The following is an 11,751-nucleotide window of genomic DNA, read 5'->3' as shown; positions in this document are numbered from 1 at the left end:
TCACTCTTCCTATCTGCAGCTGAGAAATACCAGCTCCCATCACGCGTTCGTGGAGACCATGGCATTGAAAATATCTGGGTAGCAGCGTTCATGGAGCATGCTCGTGGGGAAGGTCGTGGCTCATATATTTGGGGAAGGTATTTCGTTAAAATTCAATCTTATATCCAGTATATTGATATCATGTTCCCTAAGGTCTATTCACAATGTCCGTATTGAACGTTTATGGGTTGATATCAGCCATTACTGCAGTCAAACATGGCATGATATGCTCACGCTCCTTGAAATAAATCATGGTCTCCAAGTCTCAAACCCCAACCATATATGGCTGCTTCAGCATCTTTTCCTACCCATAATCAATGAACAGCTTACCTTTTGGGCAGAGTCTTGGAACCGTCATCGAGTGTCACAGCGTACTGGTCCAGCCCGTAGTCCAGAAGATATGTTTGTATTTGATTCGCTTGTCAATGGCATCCGAGGTGAGGATCTTGGCCAATTCGCTATGACTGATGAAGAGCTAGAGGTGTTTGGGGTGGATTGGGAGGGACTACAGGACGAGACACTGTTGCGAACACTTCGGTCGCACTATGCAGATGAAGGATCAGGCTCTTGGCTTGGCCGCAGAGGCCCCCCACCAAATCTCAATGAAGTAGCAGTGGACCCACCATCAGCCCTTCTTACGCCTGAACAGGTTACTTTCCTTGATCAGCAGCTTCAACATTATATTCGCCTGCCCCGCGAGCAGGAAGTAGTCAAACTTTGGATTGATGCCTTAGCTATTGCAGCAACTATGTATCCCAATGAGTTTTAGCGCCAAATGTAATTATTGAAAATTAGATATGCCTTAATACGGATGAATAACTGATGAATTTCAATTTCCTCAGGGTTTGAAGTAAATAGCTGTCATTCATATTCATTGCTCAGACGCAAGTTTCTTGGAAACCATTGGTCAATCACGGTACATACTTGATAAGTAACTGAGAAGATATTGGCTGCTCAATTGTAAGTTGCTTAGAGACCATTGGTCGGTCCAAGTATATACATGATAAGTAAGTGATAAGATACTGGTCACTAGTTGGGAAGCAGGTGGTCGGTGAGTGAAAGCCTTATACGGCCTTATAGAAACGGGGTGCTGGCTCTTTAGAGCCAAGATGTGGCAACGCAAAGCCAGAGCCAAGCTATTTGGGCGCAGAGCTGGAATTACTGTACAATTGAAGCATTCAAAAAAGGCCATACAATAACTGGATGCTCTACTCTGAGATGTATTAGTGGGTTAACGATATCGATATGCTTGGTTCAGCAGATCAATAACAGAGACTGTTATGATTCATGCAGACAAAACGCAGAGACAGAGACATTTGATGGAAATCAAGACGTGGAGCCGAGAAAAGGTCCGAGACACACAATATTGCACAAAAACTGATTTCATAGTATACCAATGCATGTAAGTTTTCCGGCTCTAGCCTCTCGATGTTTAGTGTCCGACGGGAATTGCACCGGAGCGTAGCTATCGCGGTCCATGTGGATTGACGATGGCTACCATCTTGGTATCTACCTTGAAAGCGTTGCCAAGAACGAAGATGCCAAGTGTCACACAATGGATCGTAATCACCTGATTAGTGACACATCGCGGACTCTACTCAAATTGCTGATCATGATTACATCCTCCCAGGCTGAAGCACAAAATGCAGGAATATACGCTTTACACGCCGTTGTGTCTTTTCATCTGCGGTGTAAACTCTGGCGGATTGCGACGGACGGCTCGGCCTTAGCGAGATATCGGGAGCTGGGATTTGTAGAAAGATGATTCTAGGTCTCGCCGACGCCTGTTGACGCTCGACACCGTGCGCATCTCCTGAGCCGGGTTGTCCAGCAAGCCATTTTGTCGACGAGCAAGTGTTATTGCAAGACAAGAAGGCCGAACCACTCAGTTCTTCGAAACAAAGTACTGTTGCTGGGAAGAAGTGGGCGAAGTTGGTATGGGGGCGGATTCTTGGAATCGGGGTACATCTGAGCATTGCAGCCGGTGACAAGGTAAAGAGATTCCTCCGTTATAATATGGCGATCGCATCCTATATAGTTTCACGAATCACGTCCCAGCTTAACGACGAGCCTCCGTTTCTCTCCTTTGCCCAATTCTTCTCCTCTGTCTGGGAGAAAGCCAACCCATTCGAATTTTTAATTCAAGTCTCATCTGCCGGCGGGTGCACCGGTCTTCTCTTCTCCACGTTATTCCAAGTTGTCTCTTTTCTTTTTCTTCTGTTGCCAAACGATGGTATGTACGTGCAGATATCAGCTATATGAAAGCGTAAAGGGGCATATAATTCCACACTCTCGAGTTTTCACTTTTCAAATACTCAGCAAACACTCTGAGCTAATCTGGAGGTTTGATAGGTTATCACGCCAGTCCGACGCTACCCGACGGCGTTGCAAATGGTTTTCTCAGTTCACCGTCGGAAAGACATCAGAACTGTCATTTGAAAACTGAAGCCTTCCGCTATCTGGAAAACTGGAACCGTTTGCTTTTGGAGCTGCAACGCAGTGCAGGAGTAACACTTTTGGGCGAAACTTCCTGTGCACTTCGGTTTTCTAGGACAATCTCGCGTACAACAGCCTCCTCAATGTATTTCCTGAACTCTGTGGTCCTTCCAAGCTTCACTCGTCACAAGTTACGACTCGACTAGGGCATCATTCGCATCATTCGAATGGTCTTTGCCGGCGTGTTAGGCGAGCCGCGAGTGAAATTAGCTTGCCTGATCATTATTATTTTACACAGCACCCGATCTGTATAGACAGATTGGAGCCAAAATAATACGGCTTTCGGTCTGTCTTTTCAAAACCCCCATGTTCGTCTTTCCCGCCTTTCTGGCTGTCCTCGTCTCGACGTTCATCGTCGCTGTGCTTTCCGAAGGAAATGTGACATGTTCAGGGACTGCTCTGGATTGGTACTCTGCTCAAACAGGGGAAACCCCTTGTTCGTTCAATAAATATCCTCTTCTCGTTAACATTCTAACTAATTTTACAGGCAAGACCTACGAACGATTACGCCAGATATGCAATTCGGACTGTAAGTGCTAGTGTCGGATGTCAGGAATCCAAGCCCACATGTTTTCCTATCTTCTTCCGTGTAAACAGTCGAGGTTGGTATCATGAATACTACCCTTCCACCAGATATATGTGACGAGCAAGTCTGTGCGTATTACCTCTGATCGACGACCTTTGTTTGGATTCTAATGGACTCTTTGTGTTAGCGGATTGTTGCTGCAACTCCGTCGCATATGCACTGGCCATGCTTTGCCTAAAGTTCGTCGTCTCCAGGTCTCTTCTTAGCCTTAATTGATCCTGATTAGCAACATATCTCCTCAGTTGTCAGCAGAATATAGGTGGTGGATCTGGGTATGATGCAGGTGGGTATATCATTTTCATCTTAGGTATCGGCAACTAAATCGATTCCGCTTCAGCTGTTGGTGACTATCAACTGTATTTGGAAGGGTCTCGTACGAACGGGTCAACCTGCACTCCGGTCACAAATCAAACGTGAATCCCAATGTCTTTTCCTTGTTCTTATTTAACCAAAGGACCGTATCTTAGCCTTTCCACCGCCATCCAAACTGCTGTCTGCAATGAGGAAATCAGGCTTTTCGACAGTCTTTATTCACTTTTCTGGACTGATGGTTCGTGGTAAGCAAAACTACATCACGATCGTGATTGACTATCTTTAATCCTTCATTAATCTAGGTATTAGTAAGTTTTGGATAGCGTAGTCCATTCTAGTGCAATCGGGGCTGAAGTTGCACTCTTACCTGCAGTCAATACACCCAACAAACCATCAACAAAGCCATCGCATCAAATGACAATAACACTTTCACTCATTGCGCTTCAACGACATTGAATAATACTTCTTCGGCCTCAAGTGTCTCTGTCTCAGCGACGTCAAGCCCTATCAGCTCCAGTTCATCACATCTTACCGGAGGTGCAATTGGTGGAGTTGTCGTGGGTACTATCGTTGGAGTGGTAGGAGCAGCTCTTATCGTGTGGTTCTGTTGGTGGAAACGCAAGGAAAGATCGAAAACCACGAAACCCGAGAATAAAATCGAACCATTCACGCCTCAAGGAGCTGAAACTGAAACTCATAATAGACGAGGTAATGATCCTGCGGAAACAGCTTTGTCCGAGCTGACTTTTTCTGCCTTTCATATTTCAGGTGGAGTCTCTAACTCGTCAAAATTATATCACGACCCAGCTGTTTATCAAGGGGAACCGTCAGTCATGAGTTCTCCATCTCCTCCAGGTGCTGCTGGTCCTTCCTACGCTTCAGCTTACACAGGTTATCCAAACGGCCTGATATCTGCTTACGGGGCCCCGAGCCCACTTTATCCGCAATCACCCTCCCAACTCGATTCGCCTTCGCCTATATTAACAGGCTCGTTGCCCACAGAGAAGGGTGCACGACTGTATTCGAGTGCGGATCAGCCAACGTCGCCTGTACCGACAACTATGGGCTCAATGAGCTCCAGGCCTATGTTATCGCCCAGTGGTCATAGTTATAATCAGAGCTTGGGTGCGTTCACGGAGGACAGTGAACGCGAACAGTTGTCAATAATGTCATCGATACCGGAAAGGCATATGGATGGAGGGCGTATCCCGGATGAAATGCTGGACGGGAGGTTACCTCCTGCGTACGGGGACCAACTCGATTGATAAAATGCTGAGATCTATATCAGAGGCGAAACTTCAGGATACCTCTTACTTATTTGCTTCTTATGGAAGGACTACTTCGCCATAGCCATGTACTTTAATATTTACATTTGTTTCAACTAGTACATAGGTTTCCTGACTGTCGTTTACTCGTCTGGGCGCAACAGTGTTGTTCATATGCATTATATTTTCTATGTAGATACTTCGAGTAGGTGACATGAATAAATAGAAATGGATATCGTTCACAACGTAGACTGACGGAAGCTAGATCATTCAATGCTAATGGGTAAGAGGATTGTAAAATAATCATGATTCTGGGATGCGTGAAGGAATGTACGGTCCGAGGAGTCTGAAGAAATGTCCAAGTCACTAGCGTAAGACGGTAACATCAAGCATCCGACATCTCCACATCGCTGGTATTCCATGTCTCCTGCGGTTGATTAACAAATAGACAAGGCTGGAAGGTAGGAGGAATGCTTTGCGCCGGTTGGTATACGCCAAATGCGTTGACAGAAAGAGGGATAGACGGAGGAGGAGGACCACCAGTGGCAATATATGACTGAGCATAGCATTCAGCGCGAAATTCCTCAAAGCTTCCTCCGCTTAAATTAGGGGTAGCGGTAATGCTCTGGAAAACCTCTTGCGTGGGAGCAGAAGCACGACTCAATTCACCAGCCTTCCACCCGGCTTGCTCTCTCAGCCTCTGAGCATTCTGCGCAGAAACGACTCTTTTTGACCCCGCAATCTTCCTGGGACTTGGGAAGGGAATGGTCATGTTATGGGGGTCGAAGTCCAAAGAATCGAGAAATCGCTGCGGGTCGTTGTCTTGGTGACGATCATCCTCGTACTCATCATCGGTACCAAATATCTCGCGATGAGTGTAAGTATTAGGTTTGCGGATAACACTGAGCGGCGGAATGCGAATTTTGCCCGCACTTCGATCAGGAGTGCTGGGAGCTGAGTCAGTGTGTGCAGGAGCTGAGACAAAGTCTCGTGGAACGTATTGGTCCATTGTCAAAGCTTGTGTGATCTTTAAGACTGGAGTGAATAAATGTTAGGGCGCTCAGCGCAAAAAAAGTTCGAAGCAAGGTGGAAGAAATTGTGTCCGTTCCATGGTTGGACGAGCCAACTTTATAGCCTGATGGGAAGGACAATAAATGGGACGTTTATTCCAAAAAGATCGATACGTACTATTGTGAAAAGATGGACCCACTGAGGGTAAGTGGCTAACGACTCTTATATTTCTCTCTTATTGTAATGTATACCAGCACTTGCGCCACGATACAATCTGTAGTCAAATTTTAGCGCCTTCGAGGAAGAGATTGATGGTCATAGGGATAAGAGATTCTATATAGAGTAGAATGCAAGAACTTGCAGCTTCGAGGCTCGCGGATGAAAGAAAAAGTCGTTCCCGGCCAGTTCCCGGCTGTTTGCGGATGACAATAATTGAATATTTGCCGCCGGCCAATTCGATCACGCACGACCTCAGCGTGTCTTCCTCCGCTTACACCTCAACCAGACCTCAACTATTTCGATTCTCGGTCGTGTACCACCTCTGGCTGGTCGAATTATGCTCTTCTACCTCTCATAATATCGAAAACAACGAACATTAACGTTCCTATAACGTTGAACGACTCAGCATGCCGTTAATCGTGCCAATCCTACGCATGTTTATGCTATTTTTGAATATTTGGGACACATTTAAAACACTCAAGCCACCTCCCTACAAAATTCGCAATGGAAAGGCAGAACCACCAACTGTACGGAGTGTTACTCAGAGGAAACGCGATTTGAAGGGATGCTTGGCTGTCTGGATTGTTTGGGTAGATCGCGACTGATTAACATTCAACGTGAACTAACTTTGTCTAATTAGTGCTGCTTCTCGACATACGAGCGACTTGTGGAGCCAATAATTTCGCTTTTCATACCTTTTTATAACGAGCTGAAGTCTCTTGTCATATTATTTCTCATATTCACGAGAGCAAGAGTAAGTGAGAAGGTTATTCTTTCCGGTCCTCCGCTAATGTTCACGTCAGGGCGCAGAACCCATATTTCTTCATCTTTTGCGACCTATGCTACGACCGTACACAAAGTCCATTGACAATTCACTTGAGCTGTTCCGTTTGATTGGCGACCTTCTTTTCGCTATCATATCTTTCCCGTTACGACCCGTTGCTGCGTTATTGCCGTCGTTTTTTGGACCTAGAAGTCTTGGAGACGATATACCCCCTCCATACTCTGAAGATCCAGCAGCCGGAGACCAACACATACCGCCCTCCGATTTCCAGCAATCAAGTGTTCATGTTTCCACATTTCACCTGGCAGACCCAACTGCAGACATGGAATGGCGACAATACCCTAATCTACCCTCCGCATATCCACCTACTCCACTTGTCACGTCATCACGTTTGCCTGTTCAAGGTCATGTTGGATATGATGCAAGCTCTGCTGCAGGTCCGCACACGATCTGGATTCCACCTGTTGTAGACGAAGACGAAGAAGACGATGGCGAAAATCAACAGGGTTTTCGTAGGTCGCTCTTGCCGCCCCGTGTGCCATTACACCCCGGCCTCGGAAATTATGACGGCTTGAGCGACGAAAGTGATAGAGGGGCCGAAAATCATCAAATAATAGAGATAGCTGATTTTCAAAGCAATGGCAGAGCTAGTGGTGAAACTAGTAGCGCAGAAGAGACAGACGATATGGAGATGGATGACGATGAGAGGAATCATCGACACAGCTCAGATGGTGATGCGGGTACTGATTCAGAGGAAGATTCGTTCAACATAACGCTTCAAACTCCCCGTGTCCCTCTATCGTTGCAGCCATCGTCTGCTACAATGTCGAGGTCGACAATCCGGCTGCGCGCAAGTGCGCGGTCGGTATTTGCTGACCTAGAACGAGAAACAGAAGGAAGAAGACATCTATCCGGATCCGTTCTTTTACCTCCTTTAGACACGACTTCCAAATCGGGCCAAGGAAGTTCGCCGTCTTCGATTGACTCAGGATCCTTGTCTATATCCTCAGGCGACGACAGTGCGTTCATGTCGTTGCCAAATCCACATTCAGTCGTACCTTCCCTGATTCCCATATCCGGCACCAAGAATGACGATAGCATGAGTGACTCCTCTCTCGGAAGTGCTCCAGGTGCGGGCCCTGCGACAACCACAATACGCTCAATCTCACCAACTGGGCGTGGTAGGAAGAGGTCCCATAGTCGCAGCTTCCCTCCCGAGCATTCCCAGAGATACACAAGATCAAACGCGTTAACATTCGCTGGTTCCACTTTGCAGCGATTGTCTTCCAATGAATCATCGTCATCGTCTCGTGCGCCTTCCCCATCAAATGATGCCGATGTCCACGAGGCTGTCGCGGATACGACTTTAAAGGACATACGGGTACTCGTTGATGTCGAGCCTATATCTCCGTCATCAGCGTCTCCAGTTGAAACACAACTCGGCGATGTAAAATCCAATAATCCTACAGGGGAAAATGCAGACGAAGTACAACCTGCAGAAGGGTCAGTTGCAGGACCTCGCAAGAGACGGAAAGTTGTTTCTCTGTCTTCTGGCCCTGGTCAGGGGGGCCCGCCGACCTCCGAATCTGAACCCACTTCACGAAGTCATACAGGTTCTATACCAAAGCCATCTGATGCTTTTTCGTCAGATAAAAGGAAGAAAGGATTTCTATCGACTCGCACCCGACGTCAACTTTCAGGAGCGTCGACTTCGGCTTCGGAGGGTACAGATGGTCCATCTAGTTCGGATAATGATAGATCCACGAGGCCTGCTTCCAGCTCTAAGGGCAAGGGTAGGTCTGCTACACCCAGTTCAACACGGGTTTCTTCTGTTCCCACTCGAAGACAATTCGATGTTTCTCATAAATTAGCAGGGGCATCGGCGTCAATCAGAATGACGAGGTCTACGGTTGGGCTAGCACCGACGGCTGGCACCGGTACCGAGGCATCGGCGAATGACCATCCTCTGCGCTTAGCCAGGGCCCGGGCCAAGAAACGGGTCTGACGCTGTCTGACGACGGCATGAAATCGGAAGCAATATACACAGCTACGAATTTACTGCTTCCTTGCCCGATGTTCGCTATAGATCTACCATGCACACATAATACTTAGAGACTTCAGCATCCACATTGTGACTATATCATTTATTGCATCTGTTTAGAAACATTCTCGTATGTTATCTTTCCGTTTTTTGGTAGTGTTTTTAAACAATTCACGTGCCAGCTGATTGCTTTCTTTCCGTTGCGCCACACTTATGTATGAGCGATGATGCATCGATGATAAGCATTCAGAATTTATCCGTCGTTTGTTGAGGAGTTCACGACATGTTCAAACAACGTGTTGCGCGGGATGCGCGGGTCACCGTAGGTCACCGTAAATCACCGCACTACTAAATTAGCATTTCGATCATGATCATGGCCGTTGTGTGGCGCAACTGTGGCGCACTTTTTTCGTGCTCATTGAGGGAGGTCTGAGAGGTACAGCGACTGACTTAAGTGGGCTATAATGTCCGGTCTATATAAACCAAGCAAAAGGGTAGCTTGGTGTAGCATTAGGATGTACAGTGGCATTCAAGTCCAAGTGAGCTGGGAGCAGGTGCGCCACACAAGAATTTACAGCTCTAAAAAAACTCTCATAGGTCTGCTGTAGGCTTGGATAAGCTTGTCAACTGGTTCCTGCTCCCTGGGCACTCGGGGAAGAGCAGGTTAGAACCTGTGTTTTCCAGCGAATGCTTCCGCGGCTTTCAAATGATATGCCATTGATGTGTCAATTGACCTCAATTCAAAGTGTGAGTATGGACCGACACCCGACTCTTTCTCTAATCAGATGGACTTGTTCAATACACGCGTAGAGCCCTTCAACGTGTCAGTACCATAAGAAGTAGGTACGCCACGCTTAAGCGGTGTAGTTTTCGTCCGCGTTCTCCTAAACATCTTTCGTCTTTCACCAACAAAGTCCCCAGATTCCGTAAAGTATATTAACATACAATGCGCTTTAAGCGTGTCCGAACGTGGGTCCCAGGCATAGCCTGTTTTTGGAAACAGCCCGTAGAACTTCTGCATGTCATCGACACGATATTTCGTGCGAGTATAAGTATGCAACGCAGGTCGGCACTCGACCGTACTAAGGCTACCTCTGCTTCTTTCTACCCATGTCAAAGAGCTCTGAGGGAGATGTAGGAAAAAAGAGCCGCCGGTCGAAACGAAAGGATGACTTTCAAGGAAGTCCTCGGCCTCTTCCTAAGAAAGTGAAAGAGGTGGTGACATATCCTGATCAAAAGTTGGTTAGTTGGGTCGATTATCGATGTCGGATCAATTGACATAGTCTATCATTCCTATAGTTTGGTGGTTGGAGAATGTTATCCAAGCAAATTCTTCCAGAGCCGACTGGTTCCTCTGAAGGTCGAGAGGGAGAGCTTCGGTTCGAGTCTCCATCTCCTTCAGTGTCGTCGCAGCAGACCGAACTTACTTCCACTGAGACTGACGCGTTGCCATCTGAGATGGAACGCACTGCTTCAATCTCCCCTACCTCCGAGACTGTTCCTTCAACTTCTTCTCTCAAGCCCGACTGGTCCCCGTATGTCTCTCGTTTAATCCTCGCCTGCTCGTCTTGTGACGGGCCTGGGAGAAAGCCTATACTTATGAGCTACAAATATTATGCACTTGTAGACTTGAGGTCGAGATATTATCCAATAAGTTTCAAAAAAACGTTGCATTTCCTCAAACCGGGCGTGGCTATTACTATCCGGATAGTAATGGGGGATACTCAGGAAGTGATTCGAACCCAGTGGTGAATTTTGCCTTTCTATTCTCTTCAAGGGGTCCTCAGTACTAACATAAGGCGCAAACAGCAGGTTTCACCAGTTCCTGGACGCCCCTTACAGCACCACCGCTCTCGCGCTCAGTCCTATGCCTCTAGAATGTCCGCTCTTGCCCGTAGAAACGCTCGCAGCTTATCTTCTCATCCAGTCCCTACTTATGGCCAGTCTACGGAAACGCGGTACTACGAGGCACCCTCCCGCGAGTCTCTGCTTTGGAAAGTCGATCCTGCCGCAGAGCAGACGGAGAGTATGGACAGAATTTCGGGAAGCACATTCCCCAACACCAGAAGATACATGCCCAACGCTCTCACCTCGAGATACACATCTCATGACTTTGGCCAAGAACCTTCGCCCTTGGAGGATTTCAGGCCTCTCCAACCTGATTTTGAATTCGGTAGTCATGTTGGTCACTTCAATCAAATGACTCCAGAAAGTGCTTTGGGGGGCAATGCTGGTCACTTCAATCAAATGACTCCAGAAAGTGCTTCGGGGGGCAATGCGGAAAGCGGTCATATCAACTATCATCCCTCCGCCATCCTTGGTGGAAATATTCCAACCTCTACGATGACGATGAACCCTGGTTTGATATATCCCTCGGATACTGGACATCCGCAACACGGTAAGTTGGTTTTCGCCTCCGAAGGAATAAAATTATGACTCCACCTGTTTCAAGGGGCCTCGCAACAACCAAGCTGGACTGAACATCCCACTTCGGATAGGTCACTGCTTGACGATCAATTCACAACGGCGAGCAGTTCATCTTACCCTTATCCCATGTCCGCAATGGAAGGAGAGATGACTGGGGAACCCGATCCGAGCACAACGCTGTCAGGTGCTCCGGCTTACGATATGACAATCCACTCATATGGCCTGAATCCCGGATACCAATACAGTAGTGGCCCATCTGATCACAGCGTGCCAACGAATCCCCAGCGGACTTATCACGCTCATTTCGATTCCCCGATCGAAGGCAGCGAGCTTGACAATTCTCAGCTGTTTGCTTCACAGCCCGCGTCTACATTCAATGACCACCCGCATGGTACCAGGAAATGATGTCGATTCATCTATGGGAGTTGTCCCTTTTTGTCATTGGCTCTCTACTTCTTTGAGCGCGAATGTTAATCTGACTGGGACATTTATTAGTATGTTAGTAGTACAATTTTAATCCAACGTACCTTTTCGTCTATGGCCATTGCGGTACATCCGTTCATGATGATGT

The 11,751-nt window shown here is 47.3% G+C and overlaps 5 protein-coding genes across 5 annotated transcripts; 4 read left to right on the top strand and 1 right to left on the bottom strand.

Annotated features, from left to right (window-relative positions):
* Positions 1-90: 90 nt before the first annotated feature.
* On the top strand, positions 91-808 carry C8R40DRAFT_1160289 (uncharacterized protein; the record flags this gene model as incomplete). The annotated part of the gene is made up of 2 exons (XM_046229998.1): positions 91-137; positions 193-808. 2 exons carry the CDS (start codon positions 91-93, stop codon positions 806-808), a joined length of 663 nt encoding a protein of 220 aa, XP_046087617.1.
* Positions 809-2,841: 2,033 nt separating this feature from the next.
* On the top strand, positions 2,842-4,698 carry C8R40DRAFT_1169632 (uncharacterized protein; the record flags this gene model as incomplete). The annotated part of the gene is made up of 9 exons (XM_046231402.1): positions 2,842-2,971; positions 3,023-3,064; positions 3,133-3,189; positions 3,249-3,300; positions 3,364-3,404; positions 3,459-3,534; positions 3,589-3,678; positions 3,736-3,741; positions 3,807-4,698. The coding sequence occupies 9 exons, from the start codon at positions 2,842-2,844 to the stop codon at positions 4,696-4,698; spliced, it is 1,386 nt and encodes a 461-aa protein (XP_046087616.1).
* A 176-nt stretch (positions 4,699-4,874) lies between these two features.
* On the bottom strand, positions 4,875-6,101 carry C8R40DRAFT_1100455 (uncharacterized protein). The gene is made up of 2 exons (XM_046227896.1): positions 5,887-6,101; positions 4,875-5,833 (listed from the first exon to the last, which is right to left on the bottom strand). The coding sequence occupies exon 2, from the start codon at positions 5,705-5,707 to the stop codon at positions 5,084-5,086; it is 624 nt and encodes a 207-aa protein (XP_046087615.1). The 5' UTR covers positions 5,708-5,833; positions 5,887-6,101; the 3' UTR covers positions 4,875-5,083.
* Positions 6,102-6,335: 234 nt separating this feature from the next.
* On the top strand, positions 6,336-8,717 carry C8R40DRAFT_1169630 (uncharacterized protein; the record flags this gene model as incomplete). The annotated part of the gene is made up of 3 exons (XM_046231401.1): positions 6,336-6,518; positions 6,569-6,682; positions 6,732-8,717. The coding sequence occupies 3 exons, from the start codon at positions 6,336-6,338 to the stop codon at positions 8,715-8,717; spliced, it is 2,283 nt and encodes a 760-aa protein (XP_046087614.1).
* A 1,544-nt stretch (positions 8,718-10,261) lies between these two features.
* On the top strand, positions 10,262-11,747 carry C8R40DRAFT_144124 (uncharacterized protein). Its single transcript, XM_046234160.1, has 2 exons — positions 10,262-11,151; positions 11,206-11,747. Exons 1-2 carry the CDS (start codon positions 10,632-10,634, stop codon positions 11,583-11,585), a joined length of 900 nt encoding a protein of 299 aa, XP_046087613.1. The 5' UTR covers positions 10,262-10,631; the 3' UTR covers positions 11,586-11,747.
* Positions 11,748-11,751: the final 4 nt, after the last annotated feature.

The sequence above is a fragment of the Lentinula edodes genome (assembly GCF_021015755.1).
Source record: "Lentinula edodes strain Le(Bin) 0899 ss11 chromosome Unknown C8R40scaffold_13, whole genome shotgun sequence".
Lineage (NCBI taxonomy): Eukaryota > Fungi > Basidiomycota > Agaricomycetes > Agaricales > Omphalotaceae > Lentinula > Lentinula edodes.
Note: the sequence above shows the minus strand (reverse complement) of the source record. Positions and strands in the feature narration are given on the sequence as shown.